The sequence below is a fragment of the Tinamus guttatus genome, unplaced genomic scaffold (genome assembly GCF_059628265.1).
Source record: "Tinamus guttatus ecotype Peru unplaced genomic scaffold, ASM5962826v1 Tinamus_guttatus_pri_ptg000032l, whole genome shotgun sequence".
NCBI classification, from domain to species: Eukaryota; Metazoa; Chordata; class Aves; order Tinamiformes; family Tinamidae; genus Tinamus; species Tinamus guttatus.
The window spans coordinates 2011272-2025651 of NW_028288566.1; the positions used below are offsets into that span (position 1 = coordinate 2011272).

Genomic DNA, 14380 nt, shown 5'->3' on the forward strand with positions numbered 1-14380 from the left:
GTCTGGTAACTGCAGGTTTTGCAAATCCTGATGATCTTGCAAATCCTCTCTGGGGGAAGCAAAAACGCAAGTACAAATAGGATTTCCTCCTCTTGAGCGTGTTTACAGAATCCTGTTTCAACAGCCATGGTGGTAACAGAGGACAGAGGAAGCTGGTGACACGACCTGGTGCCTTTTCTGAATCTGGAGCAGGAGGAAAGCAAAGATAGAAGCAAGGACACAGTATTTGGGGAAAGACACGAGGCAGCCTCTCAGCAGGGCACATAAGGGGTGCAAAGGATCTGCTCTCACTGGGGCCACAGAGCTGCCAAGTGCGAGTCTTCACTTATTTGGCCGATAAACGAAATATGGTTTATGTAATATAAGTGGGATATAAGCTATTCCAGACTGGGAAATTTTCCTTCCACTCCCACTACAATCAAAAGAGATAGGTTAAAAGTCGGGCTCTTTCCGCACAGATGGAGAAACGAGTCTCCATCTCGCAATATTTGGGAGGTCTGGACATCCCCATGGTGCCCAGGGGACTGTCCCAGGCCACAGGACCATCTTGCAGATGCACAAAAAATTCCTCAACGCAGGCAAAACACACTGTTATTTAAGGCACGGACGCAGCACCGCCACCGTAAGGGAAGGTCCCTGGAGAAAGCGCTCGCTCCGCAAACGCTCCGCAAATGCTCCACTCGCAGCCAGCCGTGTCCGCGAGCTGGCTGCCGAGAAGTCCTGCCTGGAAGGGGACATTAGGGAGGGGAAAAGAGCCACAACGGAGACTCTCACCAGCATCTTTGCAATATTCCGCAAATCCCCCGCGGGCGCCGCTGCTGAACGCTGCAGTTTTGAATTCAATTAAAGCGATTATCTGTTGTGCCAAATAAATTGTGTACAGCATCTATCCTGCAGCATTTTACACCTTCGGGCTCATTATTTGCTAACCGTTTCCTCCTGTTTATGCTCTCTCAAATTAAATTGCTGATAATATGCGCCAAAATAAAAAACGAGCGCACCTTGTCCGGAGAAAATTGATTTTCCCTTTTTTTTTTTTCCCCCCCCTCCTCCTCTCTCCCCCTGAACCGGGCGATTGCCAGGTTTTATATACTCTGTTCCTGGCGATCATTAGTAATTCAATTTTCTTTTTATTAGCCCCCTTATCTGCTGAGCAATATAGTGGCAGCACTGACCTCTTTCGCACGGGTAAATGTTTAAAATCTTTTCCCTGATTAATTTTGCCAGTTAAGGAAAAGAGGAGAAATGGCCCGGCTCTTAGCCATCACAATGAATAAAGCTTAATGTTGATTGTGATGGAATTTCTAATGCCAAGAAAATTGATTGAACGCAGCAATTACACCGCAATAGTAACTCAAGGGAAATGGGATAGTTTTCTCCTGGCCATAGCCTTTTGGTTATTTAAAACAATCCAATTTGCAAGGATAATTATATATTAGTGTTTTATCTGCCACTCGAAATGAACATGGGAGTTTTGATACCGGCCCAGCATTAGCAGGTTATTGCTGCAAATTACTTGATATCTGCTTTCTTTCACATAAAGACGAAATTAGGCCATCAATAACAGGAAAAAGGTGGACGGGGCGCTGGGGAGATGCGAGGGCCAAGAGTGCCCTCTGCAGGGCACCAGGACAGTCCCAAAACCTCCCCAAAAAGGGCCAGGACACTGTAATTATAATTTGCTGTGACAACGGGAGCAGAGGAAAGATGCTCCAGGATGGACATTTGTCACTGGGACAACACAACTACGACCACTGTCATCAAGTCACTCAAGTCACAACCGAGCAGGAGCCCCATGTTGATCCTTGGCCTTGAGTCTTTTGGACATGTCATTTTTGTACAAGATGGTGCCACCGGCAGGCCCAGAATCGGGCTCAAACAGCAAGATTTTGGCCCACTTAGGCTTTACTGTGGATAAGAAGGTTTCTCCTTCTTACACCAGATCCCCAATTCCAGGCCAAAGCATCTTGTCTACACAAAGGGCAGGGGAGACGTCCTGATCTGCTACATATACAGAGTAATTCATATATACACATCTGTACGAAGTCTGGTGCTTAGAGACAGAAGCCTGAAGCAAAAGAGTTCAGGTGCAAAATGAAGCAGACACCTCAGAGACACTCAGAAGACAGTTCAAATGGAGGAACTGTCTATGATTCCAACAACTTCGTCATCTTGACTCTGGTTCAAGCAGACATTTGTTTTCTGAACAGATTTACATCTCTAAGTTCTATTTTGCGCTGAAAAGGGTGAAAAAGTCCTTTGAATGCTCCGAGATGGCCTCCAAAGGCCGATCATCAGAAGCCACCAACATGAGACCACGTTACAACTCGATGTCCCCAGTTTTTCCATGTCCACACTTTGTGACGATCACCCAAGGTCTCCGAAGGAGGTTCTGTCTTTGCTCCCACCTCCAGGATGTATCGCAGAGCCCGTGCCAAGTACTCCGGGATGCCTTTCACTGGGCAAGCACCACTGTGGTGCTTCTCTCCACACTCCTCCTGCTCCCAAAGGCTCCTAGGAACATCTTGGTTCCCCAGCTACCTCCCTGCCTCCTACTCCTCTTGTCCTCCAGGACAAGAACCTGAGCGCAACCTGAACCCGAGTGTAGAAATCACTTTCTGTCCACACAATCCTGGGTGCACCGACCACCGCAGCTCTCTGCCAAGCTCACTACCAAGCCTGCATATGCCCAGTCCATTCCAGGGCAAACTAAAACACATCTGCTCACAGAAACCCCCTGGCTCCAGGGAAACAGTCAGGAGTGACAAATCAGCTTGAAAAAAAAGCCCAGCACCAAAATCCACTTCACACTTTCGAAGCCCTCAAGGCTCTTGTTGACCTTTCCCACATGCGTCACTCTGCAACAGCCTCCTTTATGTTCAGAGATGCTGGTGTCAGGAGACAGGCCCCTTGGCACATCCTTTGGGACCCCCACAAGGTCCTTTGGGACCTCCCAAGACAAAGGTACCACAGAGACTGGATAACCAGCAACCCCAGAATTTAACACATGGACAATACTCCTCTTTAGCACTTAATTTTTTAGCAGCAAGGGGATGGCTTGTAGACATGGTAGGGAAGAGTTATAGAAAGTAGGAAAGAAATTTAGAAGGCATTCTATGATTACAGTGGGGAGAAAGACGGGAATCGTTTTTAAATCACCTTCTAAAACAGCAGCGTCTGCCTGCCCGCTAGCAAAGTGGGGCACATCTCACGTGCACAACCCAGGGAAGGAAAGCAGGGCATTTCCTTCTGCTTTTGGCCCTCTGCAAACTGCAACAAGATTCTTTTTTTGGGAAAGGTGACTGAAGTTTGCAAGAAATAAAAGACCCTTGCAAGAATTCAAGCAAGTTCCCTGAAAGCAGAGACTCGTTTCCACACCTGTGAGCCAAGCTTCCAATCCAAGCATGTCAATGCGGACAACTCCCCACTCCAGGCTTCTTTATTTGCCTTCTGCTGCTTGGATCAAGGCTGGCAGCACAACCAGGTAGCTGCCCTGTCCAGCTATTTTCAGTCCTACCTGGTTTAAGATCCCAAACCTTTTCTTTACAGGAACATTTCCTTCCATCAAGGAATCCAAATACATTCCCAGAAACACCAGGGGTTTTGGTAGCTGCCAATCAGGCTCCCAGGAAGGTAGATTTTAATCCACTTCCCATATTTTTTAACTTTTACAAAGTTTTACTTCTGGAAAAAAAAAAAGACACTCTGAATACACAACTGTAACTCCCAAAGTCTCAAGTTGAGCTCTATTCTGTCCAGATAAAACCCTAAAAATATGAAGGTGAGAAACAGAGCGAGGTCTACAGCCATCCCTGGGCCACAAAAGGTTATGAGGAAACCTGGAAGCTGCCTGATCCCTGCTCTGATCAGAGGATCCTGTTGCAGGGTTCGCATATCCAGGAAGAAACCACGAAACCTGGGGACATTCCCTAGGGAAAGCTGGGGTTAAGGAGACAGAATTAAGACAGCGCAGCCAGAAATAGCAGCTCCAACACTTCTGGTCCATAAATCTCACCATAGCAAAGCCAGGAAAATGTTTTCCAAGCCCTAACCAGGAGCTTTGCAGCATAAAGATTTACTCAGTGTCTCTGGAGACATACACTGAAGAAAGGTCCCCAGAAAGCAGTTATGGGGGTCCAGGTCCTAAATTCATCCCAGAAGGGACAGGGGACATTTCCTGGAAGGCCAAAGGGCTGCATCCCCGCTTCAAACACAGCTGCAACACTCCAGGTGACTTCCTGGAGCTAATTCTGCACCAGAGCTGGATCCAGCCACGCACTGTACCTGCCATCTCTCATTTTAGGCAACACACAAGAGCAATCGCAGTGCAGGGACCACATATCTCTGACTGTACATGCTGCCTTCGTGCAACACATGGATACTTTTGGTGCAAATGGGCTGGAGCTGCAGTGTTTGTGACCCTCCAGACAACAAAGTATTTGCTGACATCCCTAAATTTAATAAGCTTCAGCCCCAGAGCAAGGGGATTGCCAGAACACCAGACCAGTGGTGTTACAGCAGAGCTAAATACAACCTTATTCTCTTTCTGCCTCTCCTATGTGTCTTATTCTGCCTTCCATCACACATGATCTGAAGTTCTCTTGAGAGCATCTTCTCCATCCCTTTATTTTTTTCTTGATGCACATGTTTGAGGAGGGATTTGGCTTTTTCTCCTCTTCTCCCCCAAGCCTTTCCCCTTTCCTGAACTACAGGCCTTGATTTTTTCAAGATGCAGCAATGCCTGAACCCATGTTAACACAGCGCTACGCGTCCAAATACCTACAATCCATGAGCAAACACCAATTGATTTAGGCTCAGAGACCACTCAGCAGCCTACATTCCTCCAGCAATTTCAATTTTAACCCAGTCTCATATAAAAACTAGACTCCTGCAGACACTGTACTGGAATTTGGGTGCCTTAGGTAGAGCTGTAATTGCTGAGGAGCAACTCTGGATCCACACAAGATTTTCCCTTGTGCAAAGAGATCACCCAGCGTTACATGTTATTACTGTCTACAGCATCTTCCCATTAAGTCCCTTCTCAAGCATTTTTCCACCCAATACCTGCAAGCTAAGCAAAACCACAGGAAGGAGCAAGGGAGGCTTTAATACGGCGCTATCCAGGGATGTCGCACAGTTGTTCCTACCTTCCTTGGAGGAGCCCGGTGTCCGGGCAGGCGGCAGCCTGCACAGCCGGTGCTTGGTGACATGCACGAGGCCGCGAGGCGAGGAGCGTTTCGGTGTCACAGAGGGTTTCCCCCGTGAGGGGTTTTTTTTCCTGACTAGGAAGTGGCTTCTCTGAGGGATGGCAGGAGAGGAGCTGCTCTTCTTATCTGCGAGGGAACTGTGGAGGCACAGAAAAACAGAGGCTAAAGATGCAGAATTAAGTATTTGACTCAACTTCTTCCTTCCGGCTTCTGCCCAATGCATGCTGGGGAGAACATAGTGTCCTTCTGAGAGCCAAGAGGGTGAAAAGAGGAGAAAAGAGGAGAAAATTCCCAACTCTTCCAGTCCCCTCATTCCAAAGTCATTTTCCAGCATGATCTACCAGCAAACACAAGCCACAGGAATCCAGGAGGACAAGCCAGGGACGGAGAGCTGGGAAACCAGAGCAGGAACCAGAGGCCCCAGAATTTCAGCCTGGGCTCCGTCATCAGCTCGTTGCATCACCTGGAATAGTTAGGGATGCCACAGCCCTCATTTCTCAAGAGCTTCCCTGCACATTTAAGCCTCCATCCAGCCCTGTCGTTGTCACCCTGCTGAGAACTGCAGCACAAAATGCACCTTTCCCACCAGAGCACAGTGCAACTCGCTGCAGTGCTGTGGTAATAAAGTCTGGTCCCAATCCCTTATCTGTGTACGAAGGGAGCATCATCGACACCACCACAGCTCTTCACTTCTAAGGGCAGATTTACAGCCAGGAATCACCTCTTCCCGGCACACACAAGTCCCCAGGATTCATTTACACTCCCCACCTCCATCCCAGAGCCTGCCAAGTGCTTTATGATGACTGATGATAAAAGATACGGCAATTGGAGGCACTTCTCTCACCAGCCCCCAACGTAACAAGGAGCTGCGAGTTTGCAAACAAATCAATAAGAAAGATATTTCCTCCCCTCTGAATATTAGCACATTATTATGGCTGGTAGGGAGGCTCCTAAGTGCTGTGGTGAAGTGCTCAGAGAGCAGGGATGGGAGACAAGGAGGAAATCCACTTGATGACTCACAGGGCAACATCACCTTACCTGGAAAGAAAAAATACACCCTCCCATGGCATTATAATTGCACTCGTATGTCCATAATTTACATGCATTTCACATTATTCTCTTGCTATTAATTGTTTCTGTGTTATTCAACACAGCTGTCTCGCCCCAAAGGGCTACAAGCACTTAAAAAGGCACAAAACCTCCCGTTGAAGCCAACAGACGTGAAATAAAACCAGTGCAACAACTGTACTCCAAAGACACCAACTCACCACGAGCTTCCTCTTCTCTTGATGATTTTCGTGCGACTCTTCACTTTATAACCAGAAACGGAAGCATCACCCACGGAGAACTTCTCCCCAACAGCCGTGTCGCTTGGATGCGACGGCACAGAGCTGGCATGAGGGACACTGGAGGCCCCAGACTTTTTTTGGTCCTCAGATTGCCACCTGAACGCCGACTTGGAGGTGGAGGGGGAGGTCTGCAGGCTGGATGCTTTCCACTTATATTTATTGGGGGAGCCCCCCAGTTTGGGCTGCAGCGCGGATTTCTTCAGCTTTGCTCCCAAATCTCCTTTCGGCGACAGCTTCGCCGCTTTGTCTGTTCCAACCATGAGTTTCCTCGTGCTATCAGAAGCTCGAGGGCTCATCCACTTTTTCACCGGGCGGGAACATTTTCCCCCAGGGTTGGCAACCCACGTGTAGTTGGTTTTCCTGAATTTCGGAGCTTTGTTGGAGCCTGATGCTGAGGCAGTCCTTTGGAGAGCAGGCGCCTTGGCAAGTACCGAAAACCGACTCTTTGCTGGGTTTGCCCCCGCTGCCAAAACCAGGGAGGGTCTAGGGTGAATCTCCGCATCCTCGAGGGGCTTTGGCTCTTGGACAGCATCTCCGACCTGCTCAGAGATGGATTGTCTGGGAATTGGTGGCTCTGGCTTCTTCCAAACTAAGCGGCGACCCGGCTCGCGGGCAGGCCCAGACGGAGGCTGCTGCGGCTCTGACTTGAGCGTTACGGCGCTCTCACTCCCAGCCCCATGGGAGGCAGCGCTGGCAGCCTGGGCCACTCCGCTGGACAGATGCACTGTCCTCAGCAGAATGGGCGCATTGGGGTGTGTTGAGCTTGCAGGCTGACAAAAAGAAACCGAGAACGAGGGCCTCCTCTCATCCTTCTGGCTCATGTACGGAGAGCTCGGGTATTTCAGCAGGTTTTTATTACTGTCCGGAACAGCTACCACCTTTTTCGACTCAGAAACCTCCCGGCGAGAGCTCACTTGGGCAAAAGTTTTGGCATTTGCAGCCAGGCTGGTCCTCTGCGGCAGCTGGATCCCAACCACGATATTCCCATCCCTGGTCAAGTCCACGTGTCTTTCTGGAGACGCCGCTCGCGGCTCGGGCTCCTGGCTGTCCCCTGCACTTAGGAAACCCTGAGAAGTGCCAGCGCTTCTGTCGCTGCTACCAGTGACAGGCGGTCGGTTCACAAGCGAGTACTTTTTCCTCCAGGAGTTTCCCTGGCGCGGCTGGAAATCCCGGAGAGCTTGTTGGGAATACCCGTCGGAAAATGCTCCGCGCTGGCCAAACACGGGCTGCCGGGGGCTCCTCCAGCGTGGCACAGAGGGCAGCGGCACTGGCGCATCCCCGTGCATGTTTTTATGGTCGTTTATGAGACCTAAAGGCAAGGAGAGAGCTTCCATTAATTTGCTATTTCCCACCAGGGGGTTACGACAGCAACAGTTTTGCCAGTGCCAAAACCGGCACTTGAATTATTGCTTTGGAAGCCTAATAAAAAATAAAATGCTGATTTTATTTCCAGAAATGACTTTGGGTTTCCTCGAAGAGGGGCCACTTATACATGTAGGCCGGCACGGGCAGAGAGACAAAGCAGCAAGGAGGAGGCTCAGGAGGTGACTCCAGCTTCACCAAGACGCCAAGAGTCCCTAATGAATCATCAGGTGAACACAAACACGGGCACTAGGGAGCTCGTTAAGCATCAACGTTTTAAGCATCAACACTTCAACGTTTTAAGCATCAACACTTCAAATAACAGGGATTAACAAAGGAATGTGGTGGGGTTTTTTTGTTTTTTGGGTTTTTTTTTTTTGAAGCCTTGTATTTTAAGGCACAGGCCTGCATGCTCCAGCATGGAATTTTCTCCTGCTCTACTCCTCTCTCCCTACTTTACCTCTCTTTCCTGACACCCGCCAGTCTTGGCATTTGCCAGTGTCCTGTCCCCCAGTGCTGGGGATCCCTCTGGTCTCTACTTGGACGCCTGGGTCCTCCCCTCTTTCTGCCCTCACCTACCACACGCGGGACTGCTCCTCTCACCTCCTCCACCACTTTTCCCTGCCCTGTTGTCTGCACGGGGACACTCCTGGGTCCCCTCAAAACCCAAAGCTCCCCCCTCCTCGGACTCTTCGGCCCTCTCACTACCTGTCCCTCCCCCGTCTGGGACTCCTGGGTCCCCTCCTCCCAGGTCTCCTGGGTTCCCTCACAGATTCCCACCACCCCCTGCCCCCCCCCACGATTCGTAGGCCCCCCGCACTGTCCACCCCGGCCCTCCCCCAGCCCGACCTCCCGTGTCCCCCGCCCGCTCCCCGCAGCCAGCCGTGCCCGTGGTCCCCGCCGTACCCTGCAGCAGTCGAATCTGCCGCCGCAGCCGCTCCCGCTCCTCCATCCCCGCTCCGGGCCGCGCGCCCCGCGCCTCAGTCGCCCCCCTGCCGCGCCGCGCCCCGCGCGCGCGTCATCGCCGCGCGACGCCCGTTGGCCGCTCACGTGAGGCGCGCGCCGTCACGTGGCGCCCCCGTCACCGTGGCAACGGGCGCGGCCTGCGCGGCCCGGCGGGGCCTGCGTTGCTGTCCCCGTCCCCGTCGGGCACCTCGGCCTACGTGTTTGCGCCTTCTCGTCGCCCGACACAGAAAAGGGCTAAACGGGCCGTGCCTGCAGCTCTGCAAATCCCGTGTCAGCCGTTTTCGGGGTGTTTTCCCAGTGAAAAACCAGGATTCCGCCCCAAAACAGCACCAGGTCCAAAGAAAATGCAGTTCCCCTGAGTCTGCCCCACTCTTCATCCCCTAAAGCCATTTTTAAAACCATTTTGTTCTTTATAACCACTTGAAAACCCTTTAAAATCAAATTTTGCTCTCACTTCCACCTGTCGAGTGCATCTCCAGTCCTATAAGCAAAATTTGGGTGGGTTTCCTGTGTAAACCAGGATATTTATGAAGTAAATCCATGCAATCAGAGCCAGATCAGGCATGCAATCTCTATGGACTTTATCCTTATGGATTTGTTCTCCAAAGAGGCTTGCCCTTCCCATCCTAAGGAGGAAATTAATGAGTATTGACATATATTTTGATTATTTTATTTTATTTTTAAGCCCTACTGTGCCTCAAGGCTGCAAAGCAAGGAGATTAAAAAAAAATCCATAACAAAATAATTTATAAGATATTCAGAAAATAAAACTAGAGCCTAGCTGCTGTATCAGCATCACACTATTTCCTCCGGTGATGTGAACGCTATAAAAATAATTGCCCATCAACCTGGCATTATTTCAGGCTGGCGTTGCCTCTCGGGGTGCAGTCGTGGAGACCCTGATCCATGAACAATCCCTGTGCGAGCCCGAAGTTCCCCTATGTGGAAAAGCTGCCAATTCACTTAATTATTAGCTGTAAATAGTTAAAAACAGCCCTTTAATCCAATTCAGCGGTGGAATATTGGGCTGCACCACGCTGTATGTGGGTGAAAAAGGGACTGGGAACGAGGCAGAAGAGATGCCCAGTCTGCGGCCTCTCAGCCTCAGAGTGGCTCAGATAGATCCAGGATTTCATAATCCTGGGTCCTAAACTGGCAGAAATTGGCGCTTCTACCAGAAATGGCTTCCTCCACTCCCAGCTGCTCATTGCCTCCCTTGTGCTGGCACGAGCAGTGAAGCGGCTGCGTAAATGAGCCAGAACGGGCTGATCTGAATTAAAATTAAGTCAGTGCACATACCGGCACACACAAAGGAAAAACAGCTTTTTTTTTTAACATAGGCAAACCGTGTACCCGCCGTTCCCACAAAACTGAACGTTGGGGAGGGAATGTCCTGCTTTGCTCCTGCTGCCTATCAAAGCCAAAACAGCTCACTAGGAATCTGCAGAAAGCAACATTTTTTTTCAATGCAAAATGTGGGACAAGGCACTGTTAGAGGGTCTTGGGTCACTTGGGAGCATCCAAGGAGGGGCTTCCGCAAGGAAGAGCTCCTGTGGGATGGAAGGTCCTGAGGAACCCCCGGGGAATGACCTGGATATTCCCAGCTGGTTGGAGAAGGGAGAGGAGCATCTTGCCTGAGGCTACACGCTTGGATTACTTACACACCTCCCCTATGAGGGGACTAATGAGAGGCAGGAACACTGCATTGCTAAAAACGACTCCCTTTTCAATCCACTGTCTGGAACTTCAGGGGTTCTGCTTCACAGCACACAGTGCTTAAAATTACCCAAATTCACGGCCCTCCTTTTCTACTCCTAACACTATGCTTGTATGACGCTTGTTTGTAAGTCTAATTTAATTTAAAAAACAGTAAAAAGCAAGTGCGGGGTTTTGACGCTGCGTTGGCAGGGCATCTGCATGCGACAATGTGCCCCAGGGAGGGCAGCGCATTTAAGAGAAATTAAATTGTCACATTCAGCTCAGAATAAACATGGTGCTAATCCCTCTAATAGCCTTCAGCATCACCAGAACTGCGTCTCCAGCGTGCAGGAGGACCCAATTAAGTTACTCTCACGTTGGAAATCTGAGCCTCGTCAGCTCCAGTTTAGTCTGGCGTCTCCCGATGGCTTTCGGGGAAGCTGCTGAGACAAGCTAAAATGCTGAACTTCGCTAAGCGCTGCACCAGCACATTGCAGGGACCCAGTGGCAGCAGGAGATGCTGCCAGCGCTGCTGGCACGAGCTGGTTTCCCAAGGCACAGGGATCTCCAAGGATTTCCAAGTCCTTCAGCATTGCCCGGAGCAGCAGCACTTGGGATCCACGAACAGGAGCTTGGGGCACAGGGCGCCAGGATGATCCTGGCAGTTGTGAGTCTCCAGCTTGGAGCAAAGACATGTTTGGAGCTCCAGCTTGCAGCAAAGTGTAGAAAAAGTGGTGAGAATCCATAAAAGGGAAGCTAAAGTTTTAGAAAACATAGCGTGTAAGGAGAAGCCGAACAAATTAGATGTAGTGGTGTTAAAAAGGAAATAACTGTGGAGATAAATAATACTAGAAATAAATACCTGATCAAAGGGGCTTGATGCTCACAGGAGATGGTGAAGGAAGAATTATCTTTGTCTGCCAAAAAGGAGGTTTAAGTTACAGCTAAGGAACAGCTTTCCCACTGTGCAACAAATAGTTTCCCAACAGAGGATGGAAAGTTTTAAGAAAAATGTGTTCTGGGATGGTCAATATGCATTGAATCATGCCAGGGGCTGTTCCTGAGAGGTCCCCTGCTTGTTTTAAGCCCTCCGTTTTGCCAGTCCTGCAAGCCCAGTGGTAGTTGCAGTGTCTGTGGTTGCATCCTGTATCCCTCTGTAGAAACATGGAGAAGAAAAGGGTCTGGAGCTCAGTGCCCCTTGTCCTCCTGAGCCAAAAATCCACCCTCCAGCTGCTGAGGGGGCTGCCTCCCACTTTGGCCACCCAGATACCCCCTTCTGCAAGCTGTGGTGTGGCGGGTGCCCACTGGGGTGGGGAGTTTTAGGGTGATAGCACCAACTGGGGATTCCAGGGGTGATGGGAATCTCTTTGAGCCCCTCGTGTTGCTCACCGTGGAAGGGGATGGAGGCCAGAGGCTGAAGCGAGGCAGCACTAGGGGACCATCGCGGGAGGCTCTGTGGAGCTGTTTTGGGGACAGAAGGACAGGAGCATCAAAGCGCAGCTGACTGCAACGTGGGAAAGGTACCACAAGCCCCAGGAGAAAAGACATAGGTTGGCCATTGTGGAACAGAACTGGAGCTCGGAAGGAAAATGAGATGTCTGAATTTGCCATGGAAGGAGACCAGGAGCCCATGCGAAGCTGCAGGAGGAGGCGTGACATGGGCCGAGCAGCAGGCAAAGAAGATAATTTTAGCAGCAGCAGCAGCTTGCTGGAAAGACTCAAGCAGCACTAAGGAAAAGAAAAAGGGAGAAGATTGATCATGGAGAAGATGGTAGGATGATCCACGCGTGGTTTCCATTAGAGGCAAGTAACCAGCACCAACGTTGTACAAGACAGTGATGAAAACTGTTTTGCAATGGTGTGTATGGCACTCATGGCTGTGTTGGATAAATTTGGGTGGAATAAGTGTAGGGAATGGTAGAGGGAACAGAGAGCTTGTCACAAAAGGCACCCAAAACCAGTGAGCTTTCTTAACCCAGCAGCAAGATGACAGGGTTGTTCTCCGCAAATGTGTCAGACAAGGAAGGCAAATATCATAGAAGAAGAAAGAGTTTTCAGGCAAGAAGATGGTGTGGGGTTGTGGAATTTCGGCTTGAAACTCAGAAGACAACTCTCGTCATGCTGGGAGCGAGAGCCCGAAACCAAAGGGGTTGTAGGGGATGGTTGCAGGGCTGAGCTCAAACTCCTGGCAGGGTTTATCTTCCCTCTCCAACGCAGGTCCGTGACGTCCCATGTTCCTGTATCAGCACCGTGCACATTGCGACCTGCCGTGGATGAAAGCAGGAGCAGAGGAAACAACTTGCCCACGGTCAGGTCACCGGGCAGCATTTCCTCCTGCTCAAGACATTATTTTGTGTCCTTAGGCATTTCCCATCTCACTTCTGCTTTTATCTCTCCATCTGCAGCTGTTTATCACCGCAAGCGCTCTCAGTCTCCCCTGCGGTTTGAGGAGCAAAATCCAGCGACCTGTGGATGCGCTGCAGCTGCCGGATGAACACTGAAAGCTAAAGAAAGTCACTTATCTTCCAAAAAGTTTCTGCTTTTGTTTAAAGGGGTAAAGAAAAAAAAAAGACTCCCAAGGGCAAACAAATGCTAGAATCGCATTTTTGCTGATAGCAGCAAGGCTCGGGAGTGCAAGCTCAAGGGAAGGAGATACCTCTTGGGTTAGGTGGAAACTGGAGAGAAAAATGTCAGTAGTGGGAAAAAGAAACTTCAGCACAATCCTAAAGGGAAAGCCACCTTCATTTATCAAGCAGATGTTGCTTTTCTGCTGCGCTTTCCATTCTGTGGGCCTCTTTCTTGCCTGAAGCCATTGCCACAGGGACTGCACGCGCAGGGGCTGCATGCATTCCTGAATACGTGGATTTGGGAGAAGGGCGAAGGCAGCGGGGGAAATTGGAGCCCTGCTCGAAGCCCTCGCACGCTGCTCATCCCGGCAGATCCATACGGAGGTGTCCCTGTGCGCTGGGTGACTTGGCACAGCCAGTGGGTGCGTTGCCCCCAAAATCGCCCTCCAGAGAGCCCAGATGTTGTCTCTCACCAAGGGCATGGCCCAGATGAAGCCACCCCCTCAAAGCTGACCCTTCTCCGAGCAGGAGCTTGGAGCAGAGACCAGCTGAGGTTCCTTCCAAGGCGATTTATCCCGTGATCCAGATAATCCATTTCCCTTCACCTGTCCTTTCTCCAAAGTGAGGTGCCTTCTCTAAGCCATCCTGCCATCTTCTTAGCTGCTCCAGCCAGCACCCAGATCATGCCTCGTTTCCAAATGGATAGCACCAACCCAGGGTGAGTCCGGGCCAACATCTCTGTGCTCGCTCACATGAAATAAATGACTATTAGATCAGCTGCAGTGGTGAGGGTGGGCGGCCATCCCTCCCCGAGGGCTTGGACATGCGAGTTCCGTCCATCTAACCACTCGCAGGAGGTGAAAGGGACTTCAGGCCACTTCCCGGCTCCAAGTTTCACTGTGGCGTTTGCGATTCACAGCTCGTGTGTCCATTCCCCGATGGGAAAACTTATGAAAGAAATCCATACAGCAAACAGCTGTAAATATTTGCATTAGAAATATAATTTGCCCATTCAGCACGCATTTCCCAGTTAAGCTCGCACGGGGCGCGCGGCGCTGCTGTCTCTGCACGGGGCAGCCCTTGCAACATGGGCCACATGGACCTGTTGTGTCATCGCCCATTTGGACCCGAGCCAGCAGCTCAAAGGTTCCTCGCTGAAAACGCCGGCAAATCCTGTGAGCACAACAACGTTAGGGGATTGCTCAATTCGGCCCAAGAGAGGGAAAGCACA

General features: G+C 50.5%; 1 protein-coding gene across 1 annotated transcript; it reads right to left on the reverse strand.

The window, feature by feature from the left end:
* Positions 1–377: 377 nt before the first annotated feature.
* LOC148596060 (zinc finger CCCH domain-containing protein 3-like) lies at positions 378–8870 on the reverse strand. The gene is made up of 4 exons (XM_088531373.1): positions 8825–8870; positions 6476–7865; positions 5148–5344; positions 378–412 (listed from the first exon to the last, which is right to left on the reverse strand). The coding sequence occupies exons 1-4, from the start codon at positions 8868–8870 to the stop codon at positions 378–380; spliced, it is 1668 nt and encodes a 555-aa protein (XP_088387499.1).
* Between the last annotated feature and the right edge of the window lie 5510 nt (positions 8871–14380).